General features: G+C 40.9%; 1 protein-coding gene across 4 annotated transcripts in view; it reads right to left on the minus strand.

The window, feature by feature from the left end:
• cryzl1 (crystallin, zeta (quinone reductase)-like 1) overlaps window positions 1-24,048 on the minus strand; it is a 92,662-nt gene that overhangs the window by 63,130 nt on the left and 5,484 nt on the right. For all 4 annotated transcript variants that reach the window (XM_087992548.1, XM_043701259.2, XM_043701258.2 and 1 more), the window contains exons 2-6: window positions 21,698-21,769; window positions 17,884-17,961; window positions 15,475-15,547; window positions 12,394-12,438; window positions 12,236-12,304 (exon numbers count right to left, since the gene is read on the minus strand). In XM_087992548.1, the coding sequence (XP_087848674.1) occupies window positions 12,236-12,304; window positions 12,394-12,438; window positions 15,475-15,547; window positions 17,884-17,961; window positions 21,698-21,763 (331 nt within the window). In that variant the 5' untranslated portion in view covers window positions 21,764-21,769. The remainder of the gene's footprint in view (window positions 1-12,235; window positions 12,305-12,393; window positions 12,439-15,474; window positions 15,548-17,883; window positions 17,962-21,697; window positions 21,770-24,048) is intronic.

Raw genomic sequence — 24,048 nt, forward strand, 5'->3', positions numbered from 1 at the left:
ACAGACAGAGAGAGAGAGAGAGTGTGTGAGAGAGTGTGCGCGCAAGCGCGCGCATGCATACGTAAAGAGGATTGCAATAGCCTAATATTAATATAGTTCTCTAGTACTTTAAGGTTTATGGAGAGATCATTCTGAGACATTTTTAACAAATCAAACAGGAAAACACGGTGTTGAGCTTCAACCACAACTGCAGAGACTCTTGGCTTCAAAAGACACATCATGGGTTAAAATTACAAACGGTGCATTAAAAAAGAAACAATTTATTACAATGCTGATCACCCACATGTGGTATTTTGGGGATGAGTGTTGGTGCATTTTTGCCCTATTTAGCTTTTCACAATTTCCACAGCAACAGCCAATTACTGCAGGGCCTTTGGTGATTGTCATAGAAATCATGGCTATCCAACCAGAAAATGTGCTGATAGCGTGTGTATAAACACAGAGTACACAGAATCTATGCAATTAACTCTATATGTGAAGGCCTTAATTTAGTTAGGAACACTATAGATGTACTGATGGATTACAGCTGCGAGGTGGCGCCCAGAAACTGGAAGAATGAAAATTTTCATTTTTTTCATCCTCAGTTTAAAAATAAAGGACAGAGCTTTCATTTTTGAAATAAATCTGAACATATAATAAAAAAGTTTGGGCTCTTGTTACATTGAGAGAATATTAGAGTAAAGATTATTTTTATATATTTATTCCCTCAAGTTCAAAAATTGTCATAATTTAAGTTTGATTAGATTAGGATAGATTCCTTACAGTGTGGAAACAGGCCTTTCAGCCCAACAAGTCCATACCGACCCTCCAAAAAGTAACCCACCCAGACTCATTTCCCTACATTTGCCCCGATTAATGCAACTAATGCAATAGGCAATTTAGCATTACCAATTCATCTAACCTGCACATCTTTGGACTGAGGGAGGAAACCAGTCCACCTGGAGGAAACCCATGCAGACACAGGGAGTATGTGCAAACTCCACACAGTCACCCGCGGCTGGAATCAAACCTGGTTACATGGTGCTGAGAGGCAGCAGTGCTAACCAGTGAACCGCCGTGCCACCAAGTTGATCTTACTTTATATTGTTCACGTCCTGTTTTAAAATATTTTTGTCAGCAGAGCGACTTCTTCTTTGACTTTTCTAAATGTCCCAGATAATTACTTGTGGTAATCTTGGTACATTTATCCATTATCCTCTCCATCACGTCTTCAGTTTCTGCTGCTATTTCATGACACCTTTCAGATTTTCTCTTTACACATCTACCTTATTTTTTTCTATAAATGCATCTTTTATTGCAATGTTGAATACTGCAGAGAAGAATAGTCCTGCAACAAATGGGCGTACCAATTTAAGACCTGGTATATGTCTAGGAGTTATTGCCTACCCATCATCATTCACACGTGAAACAGGTCCATGCAATTTCAACCAAATTGATTAGAATACAGTACAACCTCCAAACATCATGGGATTTTCCATGTGGTGTACTTGTTACTGTATCTGTATACTCAGAACTCTTAGCATGCAATTAAATCTTTGATCAGAATGTACAAAAGTGACACTTCAAGCGTAAGTTATGGACAGATTTGTTTATCTAATATTTGGACAGGTAAAAAGAGCATATATAATAAATTGGGTTTTATATTTTAGCATACTCTTTTCTATTCATTCATGGGATGTGGAAGTCACTGAGTCAGTTAGCATTTATTGGCCCTTTGAGAAGTGCTCCAATTAGTGTAGGGACACTCAAAACGTCACAACAGAAGAGTTCCAGGATTTTGAACCAGCAACAATAAAGGAACGGTGATATATTTTCAAGTCAGTATGATGCATGATTTGAAGGGAAACTTGCAGATGGTGGTGTTCCCATGTACCTGCTGCTCTTGTACAAAATAATAGTGGTAATGGGTTGAAGATGGAGGCTCAGTACATTTCTGAAATGACTTGTATAAGAAATTTAGGAAACCTGGTCAGCATGGACGAGTTGTATCAAAGAGCCTGTTTCCATGCTGCCTGGAAGAGTAGTAGAGGCAGGTTCAATTAAGACATTCCGGTGGGCATTGGGTGTTTAGTTGGATAAAAATAATGTATAAGATTACGAGGAAAAAAGCAGGAGATTGGCTCTCGTAATGAAGCTCATTTCATTAGCTGGTGGAGGTATCTTGGGCAAAATGCCCTCCTTAGATCAGTTGACCGTAAGACAGAGGAGCAAAATTAGGCCTTTCTGCCCAAGATGGTTGTTCCACCATCCGATCATGGCTGATATGTTTTTCAACCCTAGTCTCCTGCCTTATCCCCTTAACCCCTGATGCCCTTATTAATCAAAACCTATGTATCTCTGACTTAAATACACTCAATAACTTGGCCTCCACAGCCCTCAGCTGCAATGACTTCCACAGATTCACCATCCTCGAGATGAAGAAATTCCTTATCTCAGTTCTAAAGAGTAGTCCCTTCATGGAGGCTGTGCCCTTATGTCCTAGACTCTTCTTCTAGTGAAAATATCTTCTCTACATCCATTATACGCAGACTCCTCAGTATTCTGTAAATTTCAATCACATTCCGCCTCATCCTTCTAAACTCCATCAAGTACAGACTCAGAATCCTCAATTGTTCCTCAAATGACAGGTCCTTCATCCACAGGACCATTCTTGTCAATCTCCTCTGGAACCCCTCCAGCACTAGCACATCCTTGCTGAGATATGGGATCCAAAACTTCTCACAATATTGCAAAAACAGTCTGACCAGAGCTTTATGCAGCCTCAACCGTCCATTTCTGCTCTTGTACTCTTGCCGTCTTGAAATGCATGCTAACATTGCATTTCCCTTCTTAACTGCCAACTGGATCTGTATGTTAACCGAAAGAGGATTCTGATTTAGTGCTCCTTAGACATTTTATGCTTCAGGTTTCAGAAGTCTTTCCCATTCAGAAAATAATCACAGAATCCCTACAGTGCAGGAAGAGGCCATTTGGCTCATCATATCTGCAGCGACCCTCCAATGACCACCACAATCCCACCCCATTCCTGTAATCCCAAATAAGGATTTTTTACCACAGCTAATTTACTTAACCTGCACATCCTGGGCACCACAGGGCAAGTTTTTTTTTGCACGTCCAAGCCACCTAACCTGAACATTTTTGGACTGTGGCAGAAATTCAAGCACTCAGAGGAAGCATGTAGACACAGTGAAAAATGTGCTAATTCTCCACTGACAGTCACCCAAGGCTGAAATCGAAACCAGGCCCCTGCTACTGAGGCAATGATGTGAACCACTCTGCTGCCCCAATGCCTCTAGTTTTCCTACCACACTTTCCCACTATATTCCATCTGCCACTTTTCTGCCCACTCTCCTTGTTTGGCCAAATCTTTCTGCAGCCTGGCCTCTTCGTTAAAACTACCTGCCCCTCCATCTATCTTTGTGTCACCTGCAAACTGAGCAACAATGTGGCCAGTTCCTTCACCCATACAACGTAAAATGTGAATAGTTGTGGTCCCAACATGGACCCCTTCTAGTCACTGGCTGCCATCCTGAAGAAGACCCCTTCATCCCTATTCTTTGCCTTCTGCCAGTCAGCCAATCCTCTATCCATGCCAGTAACCTGTCCCAAACAACATGGGCTGTCAACTTATTTCACATCATACTACATGGCACCTTGTCAAAGACCATCTGGAAATGCCAAGAAATCACGTCCACTGGCTCCCCTTGGTCTAATTTGTTTGTAACCTTTTCAAAGACTTCTTTACAGGCTTGTCAGGCATGACCTTCCCTTGACGAAACTGTGCTGACTCAGTCCGATTTTCCCATGTATTTCGAAGTTCTCGCTATCTCATCGTTAATAACGGACTCTAAAAAGCTTACCATCGATCGAGGTCAGGCTAACTGGTCTACAGTTTCCTGTCTTCTGCACCTCTTCCATTTTGAAGAGGGGTGATGTTCTGATATGTTGTTGGTGTTTTCCTCTGTGAAGACTGATGCAAAGCATCTTCACATGTCCTCTGCCATTACTACTTTTTCAGCCTTGTTTTCCAGTGGTCCTATGTTCACTCTTTCCTATCTGTTACTTTTTATATCTAAAATAAATCTTACAATTTTAAAAAATATTATTAGCAAACTTACTCTCATATTTCATCTTCTCCCCCTTATTGCTTTTTTGGTTACCCACTGCTGGTTGTTAAAAGCTTCCCAATCTACTGTATTTGCACTAATCTTCAGCACATGGTATGCTTTTTCTTTTGCTTTTATGCGGTCCCTGACTTCCATTGCCAACCATGGTTGCCTCGTTTGTACAGGTCTTCTTCCTTGGGATGAATTTCTGCTGTACTGCCTGAATTATCATCAAATTCCTGCCATAGTTGCTCCACTATCTGCCCTGCGAGGTTCCCCTTCCATTTAACTCTGGCCAGCTCCTCCCTCATGTCTTTGTAATTACCTTTATTCAATTGTGACATGATAACATCTGATTCCAGCTTCTCCCTTTCAAAGTGAATTCTATCTTATTACGGTCACTGCCCCCTGGGAGTTCCTTGACCTTAAGCTCCCTAACAGAAGTCTGCCTCATGACACATCAACAAATCCAGAATAGCATGTTTCCAAAAAAGACATCTTGTAGATATTGTGAATTTTTTCTCGAGATCCAATACCGATCTGATTTTCCCTGTCCACTTGCATATTGAAATCTTCCAAGATAACTGTAATAACAAAGAACACAGAACAAAAAACTGTACAACATAGGAATAGGTCCTTCAACCCACCAAGGCTGGGCCAATAAATGATGCCCTTCCAAACCTTTTGCGAAACCCAGTCCGTGTCCCTCTATTCCCTGTATTCATGTATTTGTTAGGATGCCTCCACCTCCACCACCTGCTCTGGTAGTGCATTCCAGGTGCTTATCATCCTCTGTGCAAAAACCTACCTCTCATCTCCTTTAAACTTAGTTTTAAGACAGAAAGGGGGTGGTGGGGGACTATGTCCCCGAGTAATTGACACTTCTACCCTGGGGAGAAAAAAAAAGATTCAGACTACCCAGGTCCCGTGACTTTGTAAACTTCTTTCAGGTTGCTCCTCATCCTTCTATGTTCAAGTGAAAACAAACCAAGTGTTCACTCTCTGCAGCTCCCTCAACCTTTGATGTCTCCACAAGGCTACAAATCAAGCCAGCTACATTCTCTCCAAATCATTTATATACATTACAAACACCAGAATCCCTATCCTGATCCCAGCAGAACACCACTGCTCACAAATCTCCTGTCAGAAAAACACTGTTCCACCACTTCTATCGTCTATGACCAAGCCAGTTCTGTATCCATCTTACAGCTCACCGTGGATGACATGTGATTTCACATTGAAAAAAAATCAGCCTGCCATGAGGGACCTTATCATACGCTTTGCCACTTCCTCAAAAAACCCAATCAAGTTTGTGAGACATGAGCTTCCCATACAAAGCCTTGCTGCAAGGTGCCTTTCTGGTTCCTAAATTATTTTTTATTCGATTAGATTACATACAGTATGGAAACAGGCCCTTCAGCCCAACAAGTCCACACTGACCCGCCGAAGCGTAACCCACCCAGACCCAGTTCCCTACATTTACCTCTTCACCTAACACTATGGGCAATTTAGCACGGCCAATTCACCTAACCTGCACATTTTTGGATTGTGGGAGGAAACCGGAGCACCCGGAGGAAACCCACGCAGACACGGGGAGAATGTGCAAACTCCACACACACAGTCGCCTGAGGCGGGAATTGAACCCAGGTCTTTGGCGCTGTGAGGAAAATTTCTGGATACATTAACGCAAGAGAGAAAGTGAGGATTACAGATGCTAGAGGTCAGAGTCGAGAATGTGGTGCTGGAAAAGCACAGGTCAGGCAGCATCAGAGGAAAATTGACATTTCTTGTGTTAGCCCTTCATCAGGAATGAGGCTTGTGGCCCAAGGGAACTGAGAGATAAATGGGCAAGGGATGAGGTTGGGGAAGGTAGCTGATAATGTGATAGGTAGATGAAGGATGGGTTGGAGATGATATGTCAGAGAGGAGGGTGGGGCAGATGGATGGGAAGGAAGTTGGACAGGCAGGATGGGGCAGTGTTGAGTTGGAAGGTTGGAACTGGGATAAGTTAGAGGGAGGGGAAATGAGAAAACTGGTGAAATACACATTGATCCTATGTGGTGGCAGAGTCCCAAGGCAAAAGTTAAGTCTTTCTTCCTCCAGTCGTCGGGTGGTAAAGGTTTGGTGGTGGAGGCCGCCCAGGACCTGCATGTCCATGGCAGAGTGGGAGGGGGAGTTAAAGTTTTCAGCCACGGGTGGTGGGGTTCGTTGGTGCGGGTGTCCCAGAGATGTTCTCTGAAGTGTTCTGCACATTGGCGTCTGGTCTCCCCAATGTCGAGGAGACATCAGGAGCAACGGGTAGTGTAGGCAATGTGTGTGGAAGTGCAGGCAAAACTCCGAAGGATTTTCTGCCCCGCATCCTGACTGTTGCTAGGAGGCCTAGCAACTCACACGGTCCTTTTGCCTTTGTGGTTCCTCAGTTCTTCCAACACAGATTCTATGCCTTCTGACTTTATATCACTTCTTGTTGTCGACCTAATTTCAATTCTTACTAACAAGGCAACCACCCCTCATCTATTTGCCTGTCCTCTCGTTAGAACATGTATCCTTGGATATTTAATTCCTAGTTGTGATCCCTTTACAGCCACATCTCTCTAATCCCCAGAGACAGAGACAGAAACATGGGGAGAGAGAGACAGACAGACAAACAAAGACAGAGAGAGACAGGAAGAGAGAGAGACAGAGACAGAGAGAGAGTATCATCATATCTGCCAATTTCAACCTGTGCTACAACCTCATTTACCTTGTTCCATATACATGTAAATGCAACACCCTCACTTCTCCATTGACTGCCTCCCTTCTCAGTTGTCTCCTTATCTGCTGTGCCTGAAGTTAGATTTCTGATTCTTTCTATACTCCTGTCCTATTGCCTGTTCTGGAAATGTTAATAATCTCTGCCAAACCCTTCCCACTTTAACTTCTTCCATAATTTTCCATTCTTGTCACATCAGCCACATATTTATTGCTTTAATTTCGTTGACTATGTGTCAGTTAGCTTGTAACTCCGCTCGGAACCCAGAGATTTTGGGTCTGCCTTTCAATTTAGCCCTGAGCTGCCCATATTCCCTCAGTAGGACCTCTTTTCGCTTTCTACATGTATTATTGGTACCTACAGGGACCATGACAACTGGATTGTCCCCTCCTACCCAAGTTCCTCTGCAGCCCAGAGGAGATATCCTGAATGTGGGCACCAAGCAGGCAACACAGCTTTTGGGACTCTCAACCCTGGCCGCAGAGAGCAGAGTGTACTCCCCTGATTATATTGTCCCATTACATCTACATTTTTCTTTATCCCCCCCCCCCATCTTAAATGGCTCCCTGTACCACAGGGCTAAAGTCAGTTTGCTCATCCTCGCTCCAACCCCCACTCTCGTCCAAGAGGGAGCAAGAATCTCAAACCTGTTAGATAAGTTCAAGGGCTGAGGCTCCTTCAGGACAACCTCTTGGATCCCTCTAACAGCCTCACTCATCTGCACACACTCCTGTTATGAAGATGTGGGTGTACTTTAAGAGAGTTAAAAACAGCGGAACTACTGGACACAGCACCAAGTTTTCTCAATAATGCAACAATGTTACACTTGGTCAAACAACTCGATTAGCTTGTTGCCTAGAGACAAAAACAAATTTGAATTTGGCCAGTTTAAATTATACCTTGAACTATATCAAACTACAATCCAGTTTGAATTGAGTATATTGACAATCTTAAAAGCCAGTCTGATGCTTTGGGGGTATAAGACTGGGGAAAAGTGAACAGTTGGTAGGAGAACTGACATGCCCAGCATGTAAACAGACAGCCTGAAAATAGCTCTCTTAAAAATACCTTGTCGATCAGTAATCTGTGACGCAGAAATTCTAAGAAGACATAAGAAGATCCGAATAGAAGAATGAAAGCTGCCTGGTTTTAAGATAAGAAGTGTGGTTTTGTAAATCTTAATTGGGAGTTTTATTGGACTAGTATTATAGCAGGCAAGGTAAAAGATAGGTTAGAGGAATTATTCTCTGTTATACTTAAAGTTGTTAATTTTTACTTTAAATAGTTCTTGGCCACTCAAATTTTTACAGGTTACTGCATGGGATAAATCTTTTCTATGTGGCTGGTTTTAAATTTAGAAGGAGGGTTTACCCAGTGTCGTAACACTCCTGAAACACAGCATCCAGATAACTCTGCCCCTCCCTGTGTCTCAGTGTTTGAAAGCCAAACTCAGCTCATCAACAGTGCGCTGGAGTTCCTCAAGCAACCAATACCTGCTACAGATGTGGTCACTATGAACTACAAATGGAGTCCATTAGCTCCCACATCATGCAGTTACAATATATTGCCTGGCTCAGTATTGCTGTCACAGTTGCTTGTTCTTAATTTGATTTTGAAAAATTGTGGACTTTTCTTTAGTTTGTAGTAAGTAAATATTTCCCCTATTTACCTTCAACCTGAAAGTAACCTATAATACAGTCAAATTAATAGCTATCATGAACCAATTAATTTACGTTTATGTGTACTCTAACTCTTTGGTGCTGGCCCTCTCATCCTGGGCTTCAATTTAGCATGGTGGAAAACACCTTAAAAACTATGAGCCACAAAAAAGCAAGTAAAAAGTACCTCTTACATCTTGCATCCAACTTGTTGAGGTGTATACTGTACTCACTCAGGCTGTGTCTTACTCTGGAGGTGATCTCTCCTTTCAGATTGTCCGCTTTCAACAGGCCCTCTTAAATGGAGGTGAAGTGTGCTGAGATGACTCACACTAGTTAAACGTCAATAGTAATTAACACCCATTCAGACTTCAGGTGATGACTAATACCTGTCCCTCAGTCAGCTACCTTATTAACCTTTTCATTTGGCTCCTGAATTTTAAACTTTTAAAATGACAAACGATTTACCAATTCGATTCTTACGCTGCATCCAAATTCTCCAAACTATACACAAAAAAAACAAAAGAACTGTGGGTGCTGGAAATTAGAAACAAGTGACCCTTTCAAGGTGAGAAATCAGAGTTAACATTTCCGGTCCTGTAACCTTTCAAGAAACATGAAATTTGATTTCTCTCCACAGATACTGCCAGACTTGCGGAGTTTTTCTGGCAATTTCCGTTTTGTCTGTATCTTCACTCAGGCTGTGTCTCACTCTGGATATAATTTCTCCCTCCTAACCGTGCAAAGCTTACAGAAGCGAAGCTCCTTTTGCAGTGGCATACACAACAACTAAGTGTTGATAGTGAGGGAATGGATGGCCTGGAATCATTGCCAGTAAAGCTGGCTGCTTTGTCCTGGATGTTAAGTTTCTTGAATCAGTGTTGTTGGAGCTGCATTCATCCAAGCAAGTGGGCAGCTTCCATGATACTCCTGACTGTGCTTTGTAGATGGACATGCCCTAGATGTCAGGAGGCAAGTTATTTGCTGTGATCTGCTCTTGTAGCCACAGTATTCACATGGCTAGTCCAATTAAGTTTCATATCAATGGTAACCCCCAGAATGATTAGATTCTTTAGATTAGATTCCCTACCGTGAGGAAACAGGCCCTTCGGCCCAACACCGACCCTCCGAAGAGCAACCCACCCAGACCCATTCCCCTACATTTACCTCGACTAATGCACCCAACACTACGGGCAATTTAGCATCTTTGGACTGTGGGAGGAAATCGGAGCACCCGGAGGAAACCCACGCAGACACGGGGAGAATGTGCAAACTCCACACAAACAGTCACCCAAGGCTGGAATCGAACCTGGGACCTTGGTGCTGTGAGGCAGCAGTGCTAACCACTGAGCCACCCTGCCGCCCATTGATCAAAGACAGTAATACCCCTAAACATCAAAGGGTAATGGTGAGATTCTTTATTGGAGAAGCTCATTGCCTGGTACTTGGATTGCACAAATGTTGCTTGCCACTTATCAGCCCACATCAGGATATGGTCCACATTGTTACTATATTGAGACAGACATCCGAACTAAATCAGCCTTTCTACTGCTGTATTAAAGAGTTTAAAATTTAAACTCTTTAAAAAACCCTTAGAAATGACCTCAAAGGTCATTTTGGGCTTTCTGAACAGCCAATCCTAGACTTTGTGAACAATCAACTGCAGACACTACTTTATAAATTGCTAAGTCTTTTGCTTAAGATTATTAACAGTACTTCAGCACAACAAAAAATAAATAAAGTAACCTAATTGGCCTTTGCTTTTGTGATGATGTTGTCACTTTTAAAAGGTTATTATTTTGTCCTTTTTTTTAAAAGGAAGAGAGGTTGTAAAGGTAGAGGTGAAGAACTCACTACTGAAAAAGGCTTAAGTAAATAATTTAGGAGGGCTTTAGGTTGTTTTTAAAAGGTTGAAACAACAGAAGCAGTTTGAATGGGAGTGGCCAGCTCTCAGACCAGACTTTCCAGTTTTCTTTTAAACTGTAGCAGTCAGAAGCTGTTTGGGGTCAAAGAAGAGTTGGAAGCTTCAGTAAATGATTCCAAGCTGCTACTTTCTCTAAAATCTCTCCAGATGTTGTTTCCTCCTGAATTAGAGAACTGCACGTAAAACTCTACGTCTGAATTTGTCTTTTTGCTAACGGGGTGTGTTTACGGAATATTACTACATTGAAACTGTTCATTAGTAATAGGTACTGCATCTATTATTCGGTTAAGCTTTCCAATCGTTAAGTTATTCTAAATTCCTTTTTCTTCTGCTTGTATTTTAACTATAGTGTTTACATAAATTGTTTTCCTTAATATATCATAGTTTGAACTGTCGCATCACATCTGGAACAGATACTTCATATCTACGTTTAATTTAAGAGGAGGTTGGGTCTGAGCCAACCTTTTAACACATTTTGAGGGGGTCTGGTCTGGTCCATAACACTTGAAATTCAGCATTCATCGTTTTCAGCTCAATTCACACAAAGGACAGGTCAACAAGCAAATGATAAAGAAAATAACAGAACTATTCAGACTCCTGTAGTTATTTTACAATGTATTGTTCCTTAGGCATAGAGTCACAGAGTAATACAGCATGGAAAGAGACCCTTCAGTCCAACTTGTCTACACTGACCAGGCCACCTGAATTTGACCTATGTCCCATCTGCTAGCATTTGGCCCATATCCCTCTATACTCTTCCTATACCCGCTTCCACCATTTTCTTTGGCAGCTCGTTCCACACATGCACCACCCTCTGCATGAAAAAGGTACCCCTCACGTGCCTTCTAAATCTTTCCCCTCTCATCTTAAATCAATGGCTACTAGTTTTGGACTTGTCCACCCAAGGAAAAAAAACCTTGACTATTCAGTGTATCCATGCCTCTCATGATTTTATAAACTTCTATAAGGTCACCGCTTTATCTCCGACACTCGAGGGAAAAACGCCCCAGCCTATTCAGTCTCTCCCTATAACTTAAACTCTTCAGTCCTGGCAATATCCTTGTAAACCTTTACTGCACTCTCTCACGTTTAAACAACATGCTTACTATAGAAGAGTGACAAGAACCACACTCAATATTCTAAAAGATGATGGCTTCTTGGTTGATTTTCTGAAGATGTCAATTAGTGTCACCTTTACATTCATGCAGATGAAGGCATCAATATTTATAACTTAGTTGTCTATTCCCTGAGCTTCTCATGTGAGGTTTGGCATGGAGATTTTAAATCTTTATGCCGTTGCATCAACAGTCAGATTCTTTTTCCCTCAAAACACAGTCCAAACTCAATTCAAACTCTGACCGCTCCCTAACAGACTTTCTGTCTCCTTCATGAAGTGCCAGTTACCATTCACCATGTATCATCTGCTTGAGCACAAGGTCTTTTGCAGCCTTGAATAAATTCCCAGGTACTAACCTCACTAATGGCCAACTTCTGCTGTCTGTTTAAATATAATGCTCTTCCTCAATGATGAAACGTCAGTAGAATCTTTTGGTCAAGAACCAACCTGCAATTAACTTCCAGGCTTGACCTCATGAATAAACAAAAGCTCGTTTGTTCTGTTTACCTTTTAATACAAACAATTACCCACAGTCCAAAAGTAATTTTTAGCTTGCAGTTCCCAGCTCAAAATCAAAATTCTCCAAAATCCAGAATCATAAAAATATTTTTTAAAAATCACAAGTGCTCAAAATACATCTTAAAGAAAAAGGAATTGATGTTACAGTATTATACCTACCAAGACTGTGTTCGTGAACCAGCAGAGTATTGGAAAGTCCAGATTCTTTACAATCCAAAGGTAGAATACCTATGAGATGGGCAGTGCAGTGACCAGATTAGCATTGGAATTTCAAAACACTTTGGCATAAATGTCAAATATGTTTTGATTTTGCTTACCAACTACTTCATCATTTGGCTTAAAGAAGCTCACTTTTGGTCCAACTGAAAAAGTATATTTAAAGAATATCATATTTCAAAACAAATGAGTGTATTATTGTCAACTTAATTTTTATAAGCATGGAAACATGCTTGAACTGTAGGTTTGATATCCAGACATTTCATTACCTGGCTAGGTAACATCATCAGTGGCGACCTCCAAGTGAAGCGAAGCTGTTGTCTCCTGCTTTCTATTTATATCTTTCTCCTGGATGGGGTTCCTGGGGTTTGTGGTGATGTCATTTCCTGTTCATTTTCTGAGGGGTTGATAGATGGCATCTAGATCTTTGTGTTTGTTTATGGCGTTGTGGTTGGAGTGCCAGGCCTCTAGGAATTCTCTGGAATGTCTTTACTTAGCCTGTCCCAGGATAGATGTGTTGTCCCAGTCGAAATGGTGTTTTTTTCATCCGTGTGTAAGGCTACGAGGGAGAGAAGGTCCCAGTACAACCCATGGACAAAACCAATGTCATCTACAAAATTCCATGCAAGGACTGCCACAAACACGACGTAGGACAAACAGGAAGAAAGTTAGCCACCTGGATACACGAACACCAGCTAGCCACAAAAAGACACGACCCTCTCTCCCTCGTAGCCCTACACATGGATGAAAAAAAACACCATTTCGATTGGGACAATACATCTATCCTGGGACAGGCTAAGCAAAGACATGCCAGAGAATTCCTAGAGGCCTGGCACTCCAACCACAATGCCATAAACAAACACATAGACCTAGATGCCATCTATCAACCCCTCAGAAAACAAACAGGAAATGACATCACCACAACCCCCAGGAACCCAGGAGAAAGATATAAATAGAAAGCAGGAGACAACAGCTTCGCTTCACTTGGAGGTCGCCACGGATGTTACCTAGCCATGTAATGAAACGTCTGGATATCAAACCTACAGATCAGTGTGCAAACCTACACCCTAAACCTCAACCTGAGCTACAAACCTTCACAAACCTTGCAAAAACATACTTGAAGTAATTTGTAACAGATATCCACTGTCAAATTTAGGAATTGCCTTCTAATTTGAATAAGCAAAGCCACTGGTATGTTTTTTAAACTTGAACGTTTAAAGGCTATGCTTATTTTGGAAGAAATAATTGCAATTACTGGCCCAGGACAGGAAGAGAGCTTTCCTTTTAAAAGAAAACTTGCCAAAGCAGAGCTGAACAATAAAGGCTGTGGTGTTCCAGCTTCAAAGTACTAGGCATAAACATTTCTGACAAAGACAAAATCTGGAAAACAGTGTAGAAAGGCGTAATTCCAGGGCAATGCTTGATTGTTTCCTTTCTAATCTGAACATCTGTTTTTAAATGCTTTTATGGTTCCTCTAAATGCAAGTCTATGATTTTAAACAGTTAAATTATTCAGTTTTCTATTTTTATATTATCCGACTACAGTATGTAGCAATTACTGATTTTAGCTTTACATTAGTGGACACATATACAAAATTTGGAGCTGACACTGACTGGAAAGATTGTGTATGTGAAACTGGTGATTAATGGTATGCATTTAACTTTTGGGACTACGCTCATTTATTCCCAGATCGGTTGCAAATTTGACCTCTCTAAGCTTCCAGTTTTCTGCTCCTTTGAACATATTCACAGTAATAGTGTACAGTAGTGGACTAAGAATCCAAACAGTTGAACTGATAATCCAGGGAATGCAAGTTGAAATTATGACAATTTTACTATGAATTCCATTTACCCGTAGATGGAAATAAAAATATTAACAATAAAAAGCACCATGAAGCTAAGTAGTCAGACCATTATCAAACCCCCAGAGGTTCATTGTCCTTTAGAGAAGAAAGCCTACTGTCCTCCTATAGTTTGTCTCAGTTATGACTCCTCAGGCAGAATCTTTCAGATTTCAAAAGTTTCAAGATCATTGTGGGGTCTCAACCCTGTTCACAGAAGCAGCGCCTCCAGGACTGATTTTACAGAAGTTGCATCAGAGACTGCCATTGAATTAAAGGACTTCCAGCTGGCTGTGGAGGAACAAAGAGAGTCAGTCCATGAGACTGAGACAAGCTGGCAGTCTTCACCAAGTATGTGGTGACAGTGCTATTGGTCTGCATGGAATGTGAAATGGAGAAGTGAAACAATTGGAGGCAATGGCGCCTCTCATTCAAACCTATACTATTCTTCAGACAACAAGTGTCCAGGAAATTGGGTGAAAAATTCAAGTCTCTGTTGTAAAAGACCTCAGACTTTACAATATGAACCTTAGGGCCACAGACATTTGCTGTGGATTCCCATATCTCCCATTACCCATCAGACTGTAGAAACAGTGGCAGTAGTACATTGGAAAATTGTTGATAATTTGTAGCTAGCTGGTGAGCCTCAACTAATTTCAGTGCTTTCGAGTGGGTTGTCGAGTGGGAGAAAAAAATAGAGGCAGTCGGCAACAGTTTGGGGAATCGTTACAAGCACATTCTTCATAATTTTCCAGCCTAGCAGAGAACCATATGTGTCAAAAGTACACGGGGAAAATTCCCCTTGGTGTAAAACATTATATGTAGGCAGATGGAAAAAGGGAGAGGCACCAGTATCAAACCCAAAAGGAACATCCTACATTTTTGAGAGAGAGGATGTTGCCTTGCTAATTGGCTACTAAGACCTCACTTGTTATCCGTATATGATCTTTATAGTTAGTAGACTTTATATTTAGATAATCAGCAGAATCAGGAATCATTGGTGATCTTTTCTTCCCTTGTTCAGTGATGTTGAAGCCATTTATATGGGCAAAAAACTTGTCAAATTGACATTAGTTAGCTCCACATAGATCTAGGAACTTGTTTGTAAGATTAATCTCGACGCCCTACACAACATTTCTAAATAGTCTGTGGAAAATTTTAAGCTTAAACTATAATCCTATCATTTCTCCAGATTAATATTTGGTGCTTGACCAAAAACAAAAACAATTTTTTTTTCATGTTGTAATCCTTTTAATTGTAAAATAAACTGCGCAAAACATTTCTGGATAAATCCTTGACCAAACAATAGGAATAGAAAGTCTTAATCAAATCATCACTTACCTTCAAGAACAACTCCAGCAACTTCTCTTCCAATTGGTAAGAAATCTTCCTGCAGTTTTAGTTCCATCAACAGCTAAATACAAAGTGATTTTCTTTTTAATAACAAAGAAATATACACATTTCTTTAATACTGCAACTTTAAGAAAGTTGACATGAAAAGTTACTCCCAGCCTCTTGCTGCCCTTGAAAAGGTGGTGCAAACTGCCTTTTTGAATCACTGCAGTCCATTTACTGTAGGTGGACCCACAACGCATTCAGGGAGGGAATTTCAGGATTTTGTCCCAATCATTCTGAATGAACAGCAATATATTTCCAAATTAGAAAAAACAAACGACTTGGAGAGGAATTTCCCATCTGCTGCCCTTGTCCTTCTACATGAGAGTGGTTATGGATTTGGAAGGTCCTGTGTCAGGAACCTTGTTGAATTTCTGCAATGCATCTTGTACATGGGTCATGCTGCTGCTAAGAAGCCTTGGTGGTGGAAGAAATGAATTTTTTTCGGATTTGGTACCAATTAAGTGGGCTCATTTTGAAAATTTTAAATAGATTAGATTCCCTACAGTGTGGAAACAGGCCCTTTGGCCCAACCAGTCCACATTGACCCTTCGAAGATTAACCCACCCAGACCTATTTTCCTCTGACTAATGCACCTTACACGGCCAATTGACCTGACCTGCACATCTTTGGACTGTGGGAGGAAACTGGAGCACCCGGAGAAAACCCACGCAGACACGGGGAGAATGTGAAAACTCCACACAGACAGTCACCCGAGGCTGGAATTGAACTGGGGACCCTGGTGCTGTGAGGCAGCTGCGCTAACCATTGAGCCACCGTGCCGCCCCTTACAATGCTTTTCTAAAATACAAGTATTATAATACATGCTAGAAGATCAATGTTGAATTCATTTTTTTTATGCCGAGTGCAATACTAGTTTACAAAGGGTTGTTTTCTTTTCCCTGGACCCTAGGGTTCATTGGAATATGACATTTTCTACCAAAGTGCCAAATGCCTTGTTACCTGGGATCCATGTTCACCATCTGGACTTTGTGGAGAAGGTCCACTTGCACCTTTGTTCACTTACTCAAGAATTATTCATTTACAATTACAGTATTACTAACTTTAAAACACTGTTGCATATATAGGAAAAGAGTTAAATGTGATTGCAAATAAATTTCAAAGGTTATTACCAGCCACTCACTTGGACACTGAAACGTATTGCTGGTTTACTCATTACGTAAATATTGTCAAAAATAGGCCTTGTGAGGACACAGTTAAAGCAGAGCACAGGCCCATACAGTGAAACTTCACTATATTAAGAAAACATTTAATTATCGTTCAAATAACTCTTCTAGTAGCTTATGTACACCCCCATCCTCCTCTCTTCAGCAAAGCCCATACTTCTATTAGATCATTGGCCGAACACCTAGCGTTGGGCAAGTCTCTTTCTATTTCTGTTGGAAAGAGAATCTTCAAACAATTGTGAGGGAATCCTGAAGGTATTAGTTCCTTCCACACAATTGCATTATTTGTGGAAAGAAAAGCTACCATGCTGGCATGAGCTGCATTTTGCTCCATATGACTTTGCTGATAACCTTGAATTGTTTTTCATTCCAGAACCAAAAGGATAAAAAATGTAAAGGAAGCAGCAAAAAGACAGAAATAGAATATGGAAAATAATAAGATTAGAGGGTACAGAACTTCCAACCTTGCAGTAAATTTCAAAATGCCGTTCCAGGTGAGTTACAAGTCCTGTCAAGGTGCAAAGCAATGCCTAATTGTTTCCCCAAAGCAAGGAGGGAAAAAATGGAAATCTAATTAGATGGGAGAGCCTTTTCCAAGTATGGTGACAGCGAGCAAGAGGGGGCATAGCTTTAAATTGAGGGGTGATAGATAAAGGACAGATGTCAGAGGTAGTTTCTTTACTCAGAAAGTAGTAAGGGTATGGAATGCTTTGCCTGAACGGTAGTAGATTCGCCAACTTGAATGTGCTTAAAGTCGTCATTGGACAAGCATATGGACGTACATGGAATAATGTAGGTTAAACGGGCTTCAGATTGGTATGACAGGTCGGTGCAACATCGAGGGCCGAAGGGCTTGTACTGCGCTGTAATGTTCTATAATCTTTGAGGGTTGTGGTCACAGATGTTGGAGTGACTAGAGGTTCTGAGTCTACCATTTTGATGAGAGCAGTAAGACAAGTTCAAATATTAAATGGGGACACAATAAAACTCACAACAAAAAATAAAACAAAAAATGCTAAACAAAGCCAAAAAGTGTAAAAGAAATAAAAAGACAAAATGTTAAAATGCAACTGAAAACCATTTTTAAGTGAAATAATACATATTCTAGTTTTCTTTACACACCCTATGTACCCAACTGTAAATATATAGAAACATTAAAGCGATTTACCTTTATATTCAAAGGACTAAAAGCGCAAACTTTAACTTGTAATTTGACATAATGGTCATATACACTAGGAACAGATTCCTACAAAAAAAGAAAAATGTCTGTTAGTTGTGTGCCTATTTCTAGGGCATTGACATTGATTCACCTTTACCGAATACCTTGTTTGTGCCTCACAGTTGCACAGATGTGCATTTTGGTGATACCATCCAGTTTATACTGCAGGGTTATTTTACTAATAACATCATGTGGTCAGAAAAAGGAAAGCTCCTATACGCTGCATGTTGTTCCTCAGTTGTGAATGCCTGAACTATGGAACACTCTTCCCAACCAGCAATTCTTCCTTCAAGATACACTTTAAAACTTATCCATTTGATCAAGCTTTTTGTCAATCTCTCCACAAGTTGTTTACTTTATGACAAAATAAGATTAGAAGAATACCTCAGCAATTGGGTAGCATGCAAACATTTTTCTTCATTTTTAATCGGTTTCTTTCTCTTCACAGATGCCACTTGATCTTCTAAAATGCCTCCAGCACTTTGACTTTATTTCAGATTCTGATATGCAGTCATCTGCTCTGGTTGTCAGTTAACTCATTTGGCTAGATGGCCATGCAGAAGAACCAGTCTCTGTTCAATTCCTGCACCGGCTGAAATTAGAGTCTCCTCTTCCCTCCCCTCTCCTCACCTTGTCTGAACCTCAATCACCACCAATTGTCTCTCTCTCTCTCTCTCTAATGAGAGAACAGCCTTAATGGTACAGTAGATCTATTATGAATTTAACTTTCTAGATTAGAGTGGTGCTGGAAAAGCTGAAGAAAGGCTTTTGCCCGAAACATCGATTTTCCTGCTTCTTGGATGCTGCCTGACCTGCTGTGCTTTTCCAGCACCACTCTCATCTAGACGCCAATCTCCAGCATCTGCAGTCCTCACTTTCGCCGAGTGAATTTAACTTTACCTATTCGTCTGTAATTCTTGTAATTGAATGTGTCTTGGGATGACTACTTCAAGCATGGCATTGAATAAGCGGGCTTAAAGATAATAAAAGTGGATAAACTTGACCAGCGCACTGGCATACTCAGACCTTTATCTTTGAGCATATGTGTCAACTACAGGAAAAGAAGCCAAACTCAACAGTGTTCTCTAGCATAGCTAGGACAAGTGGGAACATCGTCAAACAATCATATTGATTTGTTAATACTAATGTGCCACTGCAATGCAGATGTTCAACAGCACTTTCCAAACTATTATCACTGAAAAGGTAGCAGCAGATACTTGGGAACATGACCCTTCCAAATGTCAGGGCTTTTCAGAGTGGGTTCCAAAGTGGAGGCCTGAAGAAGAGCCTTTGGAGTTGAAACATTAGCTCTCCACGTATCGCCAAAGATGTTGCCAAACTTGTGGAGTTTCTCCAGGACTTGGTTTTTATTTCGGATCTCCAGAATTCACAGTATTTTGCTTTATTTCCCAAATTGGAATCACCAGATCAAAGCTATTAATAGCTGCCATGGAACCTTAACATACTCCCATTCCAACTGAAGCATCATCATAATTGTCAAGCCTCCAAATGAGGTTGCAATGAGAAAGTGTTTAGGAAACACTGCCATATAGCATCCTGACTTGGAACTATATCATCTCTTCACTGCCACTAGGACAAAATCCTAAACCTCTTTTCTCAATAGCATAATATCTACACCACATGATTACAGTGGTTCAAGACAACAGCTGCCCAAGGACAATTTGATGTGCGTACAAATGTTGGTCTACCCAACTACAGTCACAACCCATAAAAGAATACAAGAAAAATCCTTCTTTTTAGAATGGACGCCCAACTTTACCAATTCACAAGTGTCCTCCGAATAAGGCATTAGATTAGATTACTTACAATGTGGAAACAGGCCCTTCGGCCCAACAAGTCCACACAGACCCGCCGAAGCGCAACCCACCCAGACCCATTCCCCTACATTTACCTCTTCACCTAACACTACGGGCAATTTAGCATGGCCAATTCACCTAACCTGCACATTTTTGGACGGTGGGAGGAAACCGGAGCACCCGGAGGAAACCCAGAGACAATATGCAAACTCCACACAGTCAGTCGCCTGAGGCGGGAATTTAACCCGGGTCTCTGGCGCTGAAAGGCAGCAGTGCTAACCACTGTGTCACTGTGCCGCCCACAAATTCACCATATTTGTAGTTGCAAGCAAGAACTAAACTAAATTACATAATTTGTTTGGCTCATGTTTATTATTACAAAACATGATTTCCAGTTGAACAGTCAAATATTTCAATAGACTAATTTATTTCTAATTCACGCTAATAATATCAGGACAAGGAGGCGGCTTCTAACGCCTTCGCCCAATGTCAACCTAACGTGGTGGCCTTGTTCCAAAGGGATGAGCTCAGCTTAGTGGTCTTCATCCGATATTGAGGTCTTCTTCGCTGTTAGTTTCCAGGCATTCCAGTGGCCTGGTGTGGTGGACTTGTCCTTGTGAAGAGGTCTTCTTTGGCAGGGATGTCTCGTTCTGGGAATACTCATACTAGCGTAGTTATCTTGGCTTGGTGCAGCAGCCATCTTGTCCCGTATTGGCAGTCTCAGTTTTGTAGTCTCGTCCTGGTGTGGTGGTCTCGTACCACCATGGAGGTCTTCTTCGGCAGAAGCTTCCAGGTATTCCTGCATTTGTCATTTTTAAATTGGCTTTCCTTGAACTGAAATTGATTTGAGATGAACTTTGGCTTAACTGTCACTTTTTTTTTCTTAGCTATGACTTATGTCATTAATACAGACGCAGTGGTGTGGCGACTTGGAAAACTTTTCATTGCTTTTTTTTTGTAAAGATATACATGACAATAAATTGCTATTTTATTCTAAAAGCTCTTTCAACTGCACATGTGAATGTGCCAACCTAATTTAAAGCAAATTTTATTAAAACATGGCAGTGTCATTCAACTTCTTGTTATCAACACAGTTGTAGCTAATCATATTCTGTCGTCCAGCAACATCGAAGTTACTGCACACAATTTATTTTAAACTCTATAATCTATGAAAACTCCATATTCCCTTTTCTCTGGCCTCTTGCGCATCAGTCAAAAAGCTGCCCAAGTCAGTATGCCTTGAGCTTTCAAATTCTCCTCAACATTTTTATCTCCACTGCACCTTTAAAACATCCCTTAAACCCATTTTTTGACCAAAATATCAGTTACTCATTCCAATTTGAAGTCAATTTTTGTCTGTTAAGGGCATTTACCAGAATATGTATGGATGCCCCACTTTGTAGTTACTGGCTAAATGGAAGTGAGCTGCAACTCATGTCTAGATTTGAATCATGTGTCCTGATTTCATAAATAATACAGTTGACTGATGTATGCACAATACCCTGAAATCTGACATCTTTATATCTTATAAAACAAACAAAACATTTTGTTGCAAAACATTTAGTTAGGCATTTATCACTATATGTCAACAATGAACTAAAACTTTTTAATTAGACTTACAGTAATAATATCAATCTTTGTCCTACATGTATAATTGAGCATTAAAATGGAGCATGAAGACAGCTGTTGTTTATTCCGATGCCTAGAGTCATGGAGTCATCACGAACAGAAATGTAACTATTGTACGAGGCTGACAGTTTGAAATTTCTCAGACTTTGACCTCGTGTTTCTGACATTATAATCAATTACTTTCCTGATTTAATCGAATAGAGAAACAGGTTTATGGGGCTAAATGATCTACTTCTGCTCCTATGTGATCACACTTGGACAACAGTTTGTTACTTCGTGAGGCAATTTTTATATTCGCTTCAGAGTATGATACCAACCTTGTCTTGAAACACAAACTTTACGTCTTCATTCAATTCAGCCAAGTGACAATATAGTCCCTTCATCTTGAGCTTGAAAAAAAATGAAATATTAAAAAATTGCAACAATGTCTAATTTCATGGATACATATGTTTTAGAAATAAAACTTTTAGGTTGGGGATTGACATTTTAAATAGAAGATAACAGAAGCACCAGATTAGGATTGTTTACCAGCCTTCAGAAGAGAGGCTGTAAGTTTATTTAACAAAGTTAGAGTTGGAAGTAAACAAAGAGTAGGCCCTTTTTGAGTTATTTAGTAGATACAGAAGTTGTCTTCAGAAGGGGTTTAAGTTATTCATGTGGTTCTGAGAAGAAAGATTCGAACCAGTGAACCGTGACATTCAATGCATTACCATCACTGAATGCCGCACTATCAACATCTTGGTCAATACCAGCGACCAAAAACTAAATTGGATAAGCTTGAAGACGACTGTGGTCAAAGGCCAGGAACACTGCAGCGAGTAACTCACCTCCTGACTCTGCAAAGCCTGGTCTCCTTTATACAAGACGCAAGTACAGAGTCCGATAGGATACTCCCCATTTGCCTGGACAGGTGCAGCTCTGTCATTACACAAGAAGCTTGACACCATCCAGGACAAAGCAGTTTGCTTGACGGGCACTACATGTACAAACATTCACTCCCTTCAATGATACCCAGTAGCAGAAGTGTGCATCATCAACAATTTACCAAAGCTCTTTCAACATCAACTTTCATGTAAAATACCATCTAGAAGGACAAGGTCAACAGATATAGGGGAACACTGTGACTGACAAATTCCCCTCCAATCCACCCAAAACATATAATTGTTATTTCAGTGTCACTAGGTCAAAACCCTGGAGGTCCCTGCTGATCAGTTTTGTGGGGTGATCCACCCCAAATGGATTGCAGCAATTCAAGAAGGCAGTTAACCAGCTTCTCATGGGTAAATAGGGATAGGTAATAATTGCAGTGAAATCAAAATCATGTATAATTTTTCACGGAAACAGATACTCTCAGTTGGAGCTTCGAAGCAGTTTTGAGAAACATAGAAAGAAATTGACTCTGACTGCAATCAAGAAACAAAAAGGCTACCAAATCAAACGTTGTCATCTGATTTTGGAGCCACTTAGCAAAAGAGCATGAGGGAGTTATTACTATCCTGGAAATGGGATATCCACAATCAGAAGCACTTATGGATAGTTACAGAGTCACCTACCCAAATGTTAATGGAAGGATTCCAAAAACATTTCACCCATTGGAGCACATCAAAACTCTTCGAGAATCAAAATGAATACCTGGGACATATGTGACACCTTGGTTTGGTCCTAAAAGGTGGCAAGAATATTTAAGATCGGCAAAGCAGAGCTTCCCAAACTTTTTCCAGCTGTGACCCTGTTTTGAGGTTTGATGGCACTGAAAACTAACAGAGCAAGGGCCTTTTAGGCTGGAAGCACAGCTGTTGTAATTTTGCTTAAATTCTATGGCAGCCTCAGATCTCACGTTTCCGAAGTTTTAACGTATGGCTGATGTTCCCTCTAATTTTTCTTTCTAGCCTTACAGTAAAAGTATAATGTGTCACTTCTTTCAAATGTAAATCACAAAACTTTAAAAGTTACATTCTCAGATTAACTTTATCTGGGCTGACACCAGTTGTTAATGTATTGAAGGTGTTAGCCCCTCCGGGTGCCGATGTCTGTGCCATAGTGTTTAGACTGATTTTAGTCTAAAAATTGAATTGACAGAGTCTTACATGGATTCATGCAGTTTTTGAGCAAAATACAATGTAACTCTGCAAGTACAAATTCACCCCATGAAGGTATATGTGGGCTGGGTGGTGGTGGTGAGGGGGAGAGAGAAGAGAGAGAGAGAAGAGAAAAAAGAAGAGAGAAAAAAGAAGAGAGAGAAAAAAGGAGAGAGAGAAAAAAGGAGAGAGAGAAAAAAGGAGAGAGAGAAAAAAGGAGAGAGAGAAAAAAGGAGAGAGAGAAAAAAGGAGAGAGATGAGAGAGAGGAGAGAGAGAAAAAAAGGAGAGAGAAGAGAGAGAGGAGAGAGAGAAGAGAGAGAGGAGAGAGAGAGAGAGAGAGGAGAGAGAGAGAGAGAGGAGAGAGAGGAGAGAGAGAGAGAGAGAGAGAGAGAGAGGAGAGAGAGAGAGGAGAGAGAGAGAGGAGAGAGAGAGAGAGAGGAGAGAGAGAGAGAGAGGAGAGAGAGAGAGAGAGGAGAGAAGAGAGAGAGAGGAGAGAGAGAGAGAGGAGAGAGAGAGAGAGAGGAGAGAGAGAGAGAGAGGAGAGAGAGAGAGAGAGGAGAGAGAGAGAGAGAGGAGAGAGAGAGAGAGA

This window comes from Chiloscyllium plagiosum, unplaced genomic scaffold, assembly GCF_037043375.1.
Source record: "Chiloscyllium plagiosum isolate Xiang-an unplaced genomic scaffold, Cpla_swu_hap1 HiC_scaffold_12, whole genome shotgun sequence".
NCBI lineage: Eukaryota > Metazoa > Chordata > Chondrichthyes > Orectolobiformes > Hemiscylliidae > Chiloscyllium > Chiloscyllium plagiosum.